The sequence below is a fragment of the Diachasma alloeum genome, unplaced genomic scaffold (assembly GCF_001412515.2).
Source record: "Diachasma alloeum isolate Michigan unplaced genomic scaffold, Dall2.0 Dall_scaffold_00327, whole genome shotgun sequence".
Taxonomy (NCBI): domain Eukaryota; kingdom Metazoa; phylum Arthropoda; class Insecta; order Hymenoptera; family Braconidae; genus Diachasma; species Diachasma alloeum.
In genome coordinates this window covers 205,394-217,291 of record NW_021680466.1, presented here as the reverse complement: position 1 = coordinate 217,291, position 11,898 = coordinate 205,394, and the positions used below count along the sequence as shown (strand labels likewise).

Here is an 11,898-nt window from a genome sequence, read left to right as displayed (position 1 = left end):
GGGGGGGGGGGGGGGGATTTCCGCTCTGACGAAATTTGAGAATTGCCGATGTTTTAATTTGTTCTCCGGTTGGATTGCTTCGGCAAATATAAATGCAAAAGGTGATCCATACACTGACCGGTTGCATGGTTCACACAGTCTTGGATAGACTGGCACGTGCATGACCCAGTCGTGGGACGAAAATAATAAGGGTTTAATAAGGTGGTTTACGATGTTGAAAGCCTTAAAACACAACAAATTGCTCATATTTTGCTCATTGATGTGGTTTTTCAGAGGTGAAATTATTCAATAGAAACATTAATTCTACGATTTGCAGTTCATTTTTTCATCCTTTGTTATTCATTCATCCTAATAATTTAGTGGATAGATTTTTTCTCGTGCTTAATGTGTTGATCGTAAAGAGTACAAAAGTACAAATTGCTCACATTTTGCTCATTGATGTGGTTTTTAGAGGTGAAATTATTCGATAGAAACATTAATTTTACATTTTGCAGTTCATTTTTTCATCTTTTGTTATTGATTCATCCTAATAATTTAGTGGATAGATTTTTTCTCGTGCTTAATGTATTGATCGTAAAAAGTACAAATTGCTCGAATTTTGCTCATTGATGTGGTTTTTCAGAGGTGAAATTATTTGATAGTAACATTAATTCTACGATTTGCAGCTCATTTTTACATCCTGTGTTATTCATTCATCCTAATAATTTAGTGGATAGATTTTTTCTCGTGCTTAATGTGTTGATCGTAAAAAGTACAAAAGTACAAATTGCTCACATTTTGCTCATTGATGTGGTTTTTAGAGGTGAAATTATTCGATAGAAACATTAATTTTACATTTTGCAGTTCATTTTTTCATCTTTTGTTATTCATTCATCCTAATAATTTAGTGGATAGATTTTTTCTCGTGCTTAATGTATTGATCGTAAAGAGTACAAAAGTACAAATTGCTCACATTTTGCTCATTGATGTGGTTTTTCAGAGATGAAATTATTCGATAGAAACATTTTTGTAATATCTGCCTCGAAAGTTCACTTTTCGAAACCGTTTAGTGTGTGTAAAGTGGTTGTTTTACGCACAATGTGCTAAAGTTCAGAGGTCATGCGTAAAGCTTCGCTTTACGCACTCGAAATTCACTTTACGCACGACCTTGAACTTTGCGCACACCGTTAACAAAAGCAACCACTTTACCCCCACTACCGTTCCAAACAGTGAACTCGGTAGGTATTATAAAAAATAGGATGTGTTACGCGTGCGGACGAAAAAGGGGTTCTTTACGCACTTGTAACACAATATACTATAATTCTACATTTTGCAGTTCATTTTTTCATCCTTTATCATTCATTCCTCCCAATAATTTAGTGAATAAATTTTTTCATCACGCTGTGACGAAAAGTGAACTTTTCGGCACGCTCCGCGTGCCTAAAAGTCCAATTTCCGCCACATTGTGATGAAAAATATTGTTCGTAACTCGTGAAAAAATGTTTTTTAGCTCGTGGGATTATATCACTCGCCTTCGGCTCGTGATATAAACCTCCCGCTCGCCAAAAAACACTTTTTTGCACTCGTTATGAAATATACTATTTTCTCGTGCTTAATGCATTGATCGTAAAAAGGATCTTGGAGTGTTGAGAGTACTGGTGAAACGATGTCGGATATTGTTCAGCAGCTCTTTCCTGAAAGCCAATAATCATAAAAGAGTTTATCTATCGGTGATTGAAGCGAGTGAAGTAACTTGCACGTGAAAATATAAGGTTGGAAAAAAGCCGATGGAAATGATGCTGTAGAAAATGCAGCATTATCTTTGTGAAGTTTTCTCCGAGCGAAAAAAAATTATAAAATAAAGAAATTATAAAAAAAAAACAAATAGGAAATTGGCGATATGCTTCTGAACGGTTATTTTGCACATTATTTTCTTCTATCATGTATAATTCGTTGATTCCTGAATTTTATTAGATTGAGTAAGATTACTTTTCATCACGCTGTGATGAAAAAGTCCCTCAAAGTCCAATTTCCGCCACATTGTGATGAAAAATATTGTTCGTAACTCGTGAAAAAATGTTTTTTAGCTCGTGGGATTATACCACTCGCCTTCGGCTCGTAATATAAACCTCCCACTCGCCAAAAATAGTATATTTCGATACGAGTGAGACAGAATTTTCACGAGTGTGAAGTTGACGGCCCGAGGCGAAGCCGAGGGCTGCCAAACACACGAGCTGAAAATTCCTGTCTTACATGTGTCGAACAATAGTTTTTGACAGTGATGTTACGTTCACCGAGTGGCGAACTGTGCCTTTTTTCGTTTACTAGTAAACGAAAAGACTTTTCGTTTACGAGTAAACGAAAAGGCACTTTTCGACACGAGGTGAACGTAGCAGCAGTGTCAAAAACACTTTTTTGCACTCGTTACGAAATATACTATTTCAACTAATTTTAGTAGATTTTCAACTTATTTGAATGTTATCATCATTATTCTTATTTGCCCTTTCTTCTATGCAACCGATTGTCTTCTTGTCAATAGAAAAATTTTATTTCTACATACTTGAATGAATTTGAAATATCACATTTGAAGAAACCGTCAGAAAGCTCACCTTCAGGGAAATTCATGAAAAATTCAAAATTTTCAACAATTATCATTGAAATTAAATCAACCAATATAGCTATCGTAATCATCTTTTAACTTCGACTCAAAGGCATTGAAACAAGCATTTTAAGCTATGATTGAATTCATTTGACGTATGATATTCTAAGAAATCTCCGGAATTCTGATTTTCAGAAAATCAAAATTTTTTGCAAATTTTCAAATAAATCAAAATAACAATTATTGCCATCGCCTTCATCTTCGAACTCGGTCAAAAGGACATCCAAACGATTTTTTAAAGCCACCATTCAATTAATTCTGAACATTTTTTTTAGCTATTGGGGCCAACCAATTTTCGACTTGACTAAGTCACACCCTTCCAGGCTGACCCTGCACGAAAAAAATTATTTGGTGAATTTCAACAACTAATTGTTGAAATTCACCAGTTAATTGTTAAAATTCAACTATTTGTTAAAATTCACCAACTAGTTATTGAAATTTACCAATTAATTTTTTGAAATGCACCAATTAGTTGTTGACAAAAATACCAACCAGATAGTGAATTTCAACAACTACTTGAAATTCACCAATTACTTGTTGAAGTTCACCAACCAGTTGCTGGAATTCACCAACCAGTTGTGTTGGAATTCACCAACCAGTTGTTGAAATTCACCAAATAATTTTCTCCGTATCAAGAAAAATTCGTCAAATTCTCCCCCTTCATGGACTATCAAGTGAATTTATCGTGACCCCCCTCCCCCCCCTTGTCGTCATCGATCACTCCGTATTTCTCGGTACAAAATTCTTGGGACACCCGTTTAGTCAAGTTCTCCTCTCAGCGTTACGGCGCTCGCGCTTCTTAGCGATTGTCCTAGAGCGCAGGCGTTGATATCAAACCACCACCATCAACACCAATATTATTGGCTCAGGGTGGTTGCCTTGATATTCCAAAGACACTCTGACTGGGATCGTGCGTAACATCGGGACGCGCGCGATCCCACTGTTCTTCACGCTATTGTCAACGTGAGAATTTCAGAGGGAAAAAATAAAATCTACGTTGAGTAAAAAAGGCTAGTGAATCGGTCACTTCAAACGATGTGAATGTGAATATAAATAACGAATAGTTATAAATATGATGAATTAAGCTGTTAATCTATTGACGGATTTATTGGTTTTTTTCGCTGAGAATTGATTTTTCAGTGCATTCGGAGATGGTGGATATTTTTATATAGAGTTACTGATGATCATTATGTTGAAGTGGTTCATTATTTTATTCGAGTGTTAATGAGTGCGAGTTACAAGGTGGATGGCAGTGTATTGTTGCCTCGCTCAATGATGATTTGTAAAAATTACATCGGTTTTAATATTGAATAGGCAATTATTTGACACATGGCACGACTCGAAAGTAAGTTTTTCATTTTCAATATGTCTTGATTTTTATTATCTTTGTGAGACAAGTCGAGAATAAGATCTCGGAGACGAAAATAATTGATAAAATGACGATGGGTGACTTTTTTTAGAGAAAACGATTTTTCACGCAATATTTTATGCAGAAGTCTGACTCAATAATACTTATTAGTAGCCATAATCTCAGATGTTTATTTTAATTGATAAGTTTTACGCGTGTTATGGAACGCCTCATTAACTTTTAATTGAAAAATTTTAAAAACGGGAAAATCTTGAAAACTTTTATGGACGGGTATTCATATTTTGATCGGTCTTGATAGAGGGCGGCAAGACGAGTATTTAAAAAAAAATTAATCGGACCAGTAGTTGGGGAGATATTGAACAGTGCAGTTTTTCACAAAAAGTTGAATATTCTTCTAAACCGCTTGTCCCATATCGTCTACTCACAATCTCGTCCTGTAATATCATAGGAGCTACAATCTCACCAAATTTCAACATCCTATCTAAATTTTTTCAGAAGTTATCGTGCACAGAACGATTTTCTCATAAAAACGCAAAATGCCGATTATGATCATACTGTCTCTAGTTACACAGCAATATTGTGATTTGATTTGATAGATATTATCACAAGGAATATTTTGGCGTCAAAAATATTCAATTCAATCACGTAGTTTTCGAGATATTGAGGAAAAGAGATTTTTGAGAAATAGCTGTATCTCGGAAACTACTTGAGCGATTGAGCTGAAATTGTGCCCAGAAGTGCTCCAAAGTAATACCAATTATGTGACGAAATTTCAGATTTTTAGCTTCAACTTTAGTCCTCTTTCTGTGAAGATTTATAAAAAAAATTCGAAAAATTTGCACACACATCCATACATACACACATTTTCTAAAAAAGTCAAATCTTCACGTTGCGTACCATTGTACATCATTTCCAGGCAAAATTGGATGATCATCAAGATCAACGACTACAAAGCTTGCCTTCGGAAGCAAAAATAATCATTAGAATATCCAATTACTCCCCCACCATGTTTCTGAGTTCTAAAAGCCATCGCAAACAAGATTTTTAAACAATGATTTCTCTTCTTCTTTCTTACAGTACCGAGTATAGTGGTCCACAAGGGATGCAGTAGGTCACAAAGCAGATCATCGAGTCCAACTGGCGTAGCATCATCTGTTATGCCTGCACTACCATCGTCCGAGCATGCTATTATATCAGTCAGTGGTGGTAGTAACAGTGTGACATACAGAGTCAAAAGTGAACAGAACATGTTAGACACTAATGTCAACGTCAATGTTGACAATAGTGCAGGGGATAACGATACACATCCGTCGTCAAATTCACCTGACAAAGCCGAACTGGAATGTAACAACAGTCGAAATAGGGTGAGTACAGCAAGTTATTTTCACCGTAAAACTTGAAAGAAGCACGTAATAACGATAATTTCTTCTCCCATGCCAACAATTGCAGATAAACACAAAGGTTAAACTCCTCGTTCGCAGTCATGCGATGAGGGAGTCAACCTCCCCTCCCCGTGAGGCCCACAACGGCTCCACCTCCCCTCGTTCTCCCTCCGATCACCCGGAAAAACCCAAATACCCCTCCTCCCTCTCGCCCCCAACAACCACACCAAAGTTAAACAACAACAACAACGAGTCAATCTACAGTAACAGTAACTTAACAACTCACTCGCCCAAACAGACCCGCACAATAGCCACATCTCCCACTTGTCGCACACCCCCTCGCAATTCTCTTCAGTCATCGCCCTCCCCCAAATCATCGCCAAACTCACCACCCCCCGCCGATAAAGACCCAACTCATCGTTCCAAAGCCACAAGTCCCAATATCCCCACAAAATGCAACAACTGCGTTAAAAACAATCAGAATGATCGTCCAGGTCTCCTGCAGACCCCTGGATCACCGTCCAAATCCGCCGCCCATCACTCCCCAAAGTCGCGTTACGATTGTCAAAATTTACGACGACCCAATACACTGTCGGTATGCAACAACCAGTGTCCAAATCAGTGTTCAAATAATACCCTATTAATTCGCTCGTCATCGCGTCACAAATTGCGTCACCCCAGTTACCAAAACAGCAGTAGCCTGGACTCAAATGTATCGCCATGTCTGTCGCGTGACAGCAGTACGGAGTTGTACACAGACTCCACGGGAATTGATCTCGAGCAATTTATCGCGGTGACGATAAATCGCAATCAAAAGGACCGATCTGTCCTACTGAAGATCGAGAAGGAGCTGATAGAATTCGCCAAAGATCGTCAGAAAGTTTGCCACAAATTTCCCAACATGTCGTCGTACAATCGAATGCTGGTGCACCGTGTGGCGGCTTATTTCGGAATGGAGCACAATGTTGATCAGTCGGGGCTGTCGGTAATTGTAACGCGTACCAAGAACATGAGAATTCCGGATACGCGATTTAAGGAGCACATAAGGGATGATCTTCTCCTGACTGAGGAGCCCCGTCGCAGTATTCTGAAGAGGGATTCGAATTCTTTTGAAGACGGCTGCTTCAATTTCAAATCACCTGACCGAATGTCCGGGGACTACTGCAGACGAAGCAAGTCCTTCGAGGAGAGAGAGGAGGAGTACGAGAAGGTGAGGAGGAGAATCTTCAAGGACAGCAGTGGTGAGAGCGAAGTCACCTCGTGGCCGTACTGGTCATCCTCGGAGAGCTCAGATGTCTCAGCACGCTATCGTCTGCTGCATCCGGGTGATCATAATTCAATGCGAGCGCGTTTGTTAAAGGGCGAGTCCTGCGATGGTGGGGAAAACTTTAGCGGCGTTCTCAGACCCTCGGTGTCAAAGTCATTCAGCTTTGGTGGCTATACTCGGGGAATGCTTGTCAGGGGTGACAGTGTCTCGTCGACAAGAAGCGCTGGGGCTAGACTCACTAAACAGGACTCTGGCGCAAGTGTTTGCTCGAGACTCAGTCCCTCCTCGAGTGGTTACAAGAGCCAAAGCCAAAGAAGTGATGCCACCATATCGCCATCACCATCACCCTCACCAATTCCCACACTACCGTGTAATCACAAAGAGACTAGTCACAATTCTACGTCAATTGATGGATCTCAAGGAAGTCAAACGGTAATGTGGGCCGTATCCAGTATTTCGAGTGTACCTGCAGGTTCAATAATAATGAATCCTCGTACTAATCAGCCGTACACAAATTCCGATGGATCAATTTATCGCTTTGATCCCGATAATCCACCGAAAATATTCTCCGATATGGCGGATATATGCGAGAGTCCTGCTGAGGGAAGTGTCACTGAGTCCCCTAGGGCTAATTCTAATCACAACTCCAAGCGAAAACATTCGCCCAAGAGTAGTGCAAGGGGAGTTACGAATACTGCTACATCGCCAACGCCGCCATTCAATGTCAGTCCTCCACCGGTGATTCAAGAGTGCTCACACGTTGCTATCAAAACAACTGATGCCCAGGTGTGCAACCACGGGGGTCATAATTATGCCAATTTCTCGCAGCAGAATAGTGTGGATGTGAGTTACAATCAGAGCCCGGTTTATTCTGATCAGGCGATTGTCATGCAGAGACAGCAGGGTGTGGGCCAGGGCCCGGTACACGTTCCCCCACCACCAGCGGATATTGTTTTTGGGCAGAACAGTGTTTATGGAAATTATTCGACAATGGCAATGCACCAAACATGCCATCCACAGACGAGCGATATCTCGGAGCTGTCCGGCTACTTCATGGGGATGAACATTTATGAGGGACCTAGGAGTGGTGGCGAGGCGCAGGGAACGCCAACCCATGGCTTCAGTGCTCCTCCACCACCGCCACCACCTCCACCACCACCACCACCACCACTACCGACATCACAACCACCCCATATACAGGGCAATGCGCACAATGGACAGGGATACTGGCAACCACCACCACCAACACCCCCGCCACCACCACCTCCACCCCCACCTCCACCGGTGCCACCGTCGCAACAGCAGCATGGACAACATGCCAATCCTATGCCGGTGAGTTTTCTACATTGGGAGTATTCAATCATTACGTCACGCTTTTTGACGTGGATGCGTCTATGGTTTCAATATGGGGGGTCATTTTGGGGGTAAAGCATAGTTAACGGGGTCAATTCATTTGTTCGACATCTAGTATTCAAAACCATCTTTAAGGATAATCGGGCGAGGAAGAAATGTCGGAGGTGAGGCGGAGGGGTTTCTACACGGAGAGAAAGGTTCAGTAAATATTACGGAACTCACAATTCAATCACCGATTGCGGAATCGACTCAGAAAATTTAAGTGACGGTATCGTAATTTTTTACAGGAAATTCCGTGACAGTTCCGTAAAATTTCCTACAACCACATTTCGCTCCGAAATTACGGAAAAGATACGTAATTTTTATTGATTATTTTTCCAACCCAAATATCGGGCAATATAATTGGCCCATTCGACATCACGTGGTACAAGCTACAGGGTTTTCAACTGATAATTTTTTGATAATTTTCTCTGGTAGTTGCTATATAAAAAACAAAACATCATGCAGTCGAATTAACCCCTCGTCAAACTGACAGATTGAATTCAATTGTGGTAATCTGAGGATTTTTATTCGAAATGAGTGTTAATTATACAATTTTCGTTTCTCAATTGTGAGTTTCGTCTCATGGTCCAATTATATTGCCCGACATTTGGATTGGAAAAATAATCCCCCGAATACCACACGAGCTTCAAAATTAATCGGGCATTTTCCTCAAGGCTCCCTGCATACAAACGAAGTCGTCAAGTTTTTCAGGAAAAATCACTCGAACCTATCGGAAAATACCCGATAATTTTGAAGCTCTTGTGGTATTACAAGTGAATATTTCTCTCCGTGTATTGTTTTCCTGCAGAAAACCAATTGTTGAAGAAAAAAATTTTTCCCATTCGGATTCAAAATGCAATATCAGGGAGTATCTCCGGTTAAAAATTATTTTTGGAGCTAATGAAATTTATTTGTATCTGTTCCACGCATTGAATGGTTTTCAGACTGTTCTTTTTTTTAATAAATAAAAATTACTAATCGAAGCGAAAAAGTGGCAACATCGTCGGTGATTTTTTTTTCCTTGGGTTTTGCAGTTTTTTTTTGTGATTTCCATAAGATCACGGTTTAAATGACCACTTTTTCAAAAATTCATAATAAATTAACCATGCTCCCCAGCAGTCTGAAACTTTGCACACGTCTTTTCCGTCATTTAAAGAGTACGTAAAAAGAAGAAAAAAATGGCTGCTTTTTTTCTAACGCTCCGGGCTCGCCCGATTATCCTTAAAATGGTTTGGTAATGATTGGTATAACGTTAGAATTCGAATATCATCAAAAATAGTATGTACTACTTTGATGCAAAACGTATAAGTCGGGGGCTTTGCAGTAAAATCCTTCGCGCTGCGCGCTCGGGATTTCATTCTGTAATACTGATCCCTCTCGTTGCTATGCAACAACACATTCGGGAAATATCCGATAATTTTGAGGGTCTTGGGGTATTATAGCTGAAAATTTCCCGGAAATTCCCAGAAATTTTACCAGAAATACCGAGAAAATTTACTTTAACAGCACTAGAATTTTTCACAGCTGGTGGATTGTGATTTTTTCCAGTACTCGTACTAGAATTTTTCTAGAAAATTTCTCTCCGTGTAATGCTGTCAATTTTCCTCCCCCTTAAAAGCTTNGAAATTTTTTAGAAAAATTCTAGTGCTAGCACGGGAAAAGAGGCGCAAAGTGACGGCCAGGAAAAAATTCCAGTGGAAATCCAGGGAAAACGTGAATTTTTCCCGGTATTTCTGTGAAAATTTCACGGAAATTCCCAGAAATTTTACCAGAAATACCGAGAAAATTTACTTTAACAGCACTAGAATTTTTCACAGCTGGTGGATTGTGATTTTTTCCAGTACTCGTACTAGAATTTTTCTAGAAAATTTCTCTCCGTGTAATGCTGTCAATTTTCCTCCCCCTTAAAAGCTTGACGTAATTGTTGAATGCTCCCATAAAGTCTTTTCGGAATTACACGGAGGGAAATTTGTTAGAAAAATTCTAGTGCTAGCACGGGAAAAGAGGCGCAAAGTGACGGCCAGGAAAAAATTCCAGTGGAAATCCAGGGAAAACGTGAATTTTTCCCGGTATTTCTGTGAAAATTTCATGAAAATGCCCAGAAATTTTACCAGAAATATCGAGAAAATTTACCTTAACAGTACTAGAATTTTTCACAGCCGGTGGATTGTGATTTTTTCCAGTACTCGTACTAGAATTTTTCTAGAAAATTTCTCTCCGTGCAATGCTGTCAATTTTTTTCGATATCTAATTTTGTTGTTTTCAGCCACAGCATACGATGTACTTCGTTCCACCATCAGGTCCACCACCAGTCTCTGTCGGTCAGACACCAAATGACAGACAAGCGATGCATCAGCATCAACGATTCCCACCTGGTTATACTTACAATCCACAACCAATGACACCACCAAATCAGACAGCGCCGAATTACGTAAATGGTTATGGGCCAATATCATATAATTCAATGCCAACTGTTGCACCTAATCCTGCCGATTATTCATACCATAGCCCATTGCACATGGTACCAACTTATTATTCATCTGGACAACCGGCTATTCAACCACCACCGGTTATGTGGAGGGTACCTACACCGCCTAATACACCAACGTCCAATCAAGTGGGTTTCAAAGATTTATCCTCTTGAATATGATGATTAATTGATTACACGGTTCGATAAAATTCGGACGTAGTCGATCTCAAAAACGAGACTGACCCCATTTTATAGACATTTTGATGCTGATTTTCAATTTTTTTGGAAAATCTTTCCAGCACGTTTAGTTTTCGTTGAAAAAAAAGCAGTAGTGAAGTGGTCAAATGGTTCAAGTCAATTCCATTCTAGCGCCAGTTCTCGATGAATATTTCAAATTCTAACGGAATTGGCAAAATTTTCCTAAAAATCATTTTTATAAAGAAAAGTGAAGACGAAATGTCGAAAAAGATCTTGCAAAAATTTCGCTCCACGGTTCGATAAAATTCGGACGTAGTCGATCTCAAAAACGAGACTGACCTCATTTTATAGACATTTTGATGCTGATTTTCAATTTCTTTTGGAAAATCTTTCCAGCACGTTTAGTTTTCGTTGAAAAAAAAGCAGTAGTGAAGTGGTCAAACGGTTTAAGTCAATTCCATTCTAGCGCCAGTTCTCAATGAATATCTCAAATTCTAACGGAATTGGCAAAATTTTATTAAAAATCATTTTTATAAACAAAGTGAAGACGAAACATCGAAAAAGATCTTGCAAAAATTTCGCTCCACGGTTCGATAAAATTCGGACGTAGTCGATCTCAAAAACGAGACTGACCTCATTTTATAGACATTTTGATGCTGATTTTCAATTTCTTTTGGAAAATCTTTCCAGCACGTTTAGTTTTCGTTGAAAAAAAAGCAGTAGTGAAGTGGTCAAACGGTTTAAGTCAATTCCATTCTAGCGCCAGTTCTCAATGAATATCTCAAATTCTAACGGAATTGGCAAAATTTTATTAAAAATCATTTTTATAAACAAAGTGAAGACGAAACATCGAAAAAGATCTTGCAAAAATTTCGCTCCACGGTTCGATAAAATTCGGACGTAGTCGATCTCAAAAACGAGACTGACCTCATTTTATAGACATTTTGATGCTGATTTTCAATTTCTTTTGGAAAATCTTTCCAGCACGTTTAGTTTTCGCTGAAAAAAAATCAGTAGTGAAGTGGTCAAATGGTTCAAGTCATTTTTTTATCAATTTTGCAAATTGTTCACTTTAACCATTTTTCAACATTTCAAAATTTTTTTGCTCGAAAATGAGACCTGCTAGAAAGATTTCTCAAAAGAAATTTAAAATCAGCATTAAAATGTCTATAAGATGGA

The 11,898-nt window shown here is 39.1% G+C and overlaps 1 protein-coding gene across 5 annotated transcripts in view; it reads left to right on the top strand.

Annotated features, from left to right (window-relative positions):
• Nucleotides 1-11,898, top strand: part of LOC107040368 (R3H domain-containing protein 2) — a 32,635-nt gene that overhangs the window by 13,633 nt on the left and 7,104 nt on the right. For 4 of the 5 annotated variants that reach the window (XM_015260439.1, XM_015260438.1, XM_015260435.1 and 1 more), the window contains exons 1-4: nt 3,554-3,983; nt 5,085-5,371; nt 5,457-7,988; nt 10,318-10,668. In XM_015260439.1, coding sequence (XP_015115925.1) covers nt 3,968-3,983; nt 5,085-5,371; nt 5,457-7,988; nt 10,318-10,668 — 3,186 coding nt within the window. In that variant the 5' untranslated portion in view covers nt 3,554-3,967. Of the gene's footprint in view, nt 1-3,553; nt 3,984-5,084; nt 5,372-5,456; nt 7,989-10,317; nt 10,669-11,898 lie in introns of those variants that run through there. The other variant, XM_015260436.1, reaches the window with a different exon arrangement.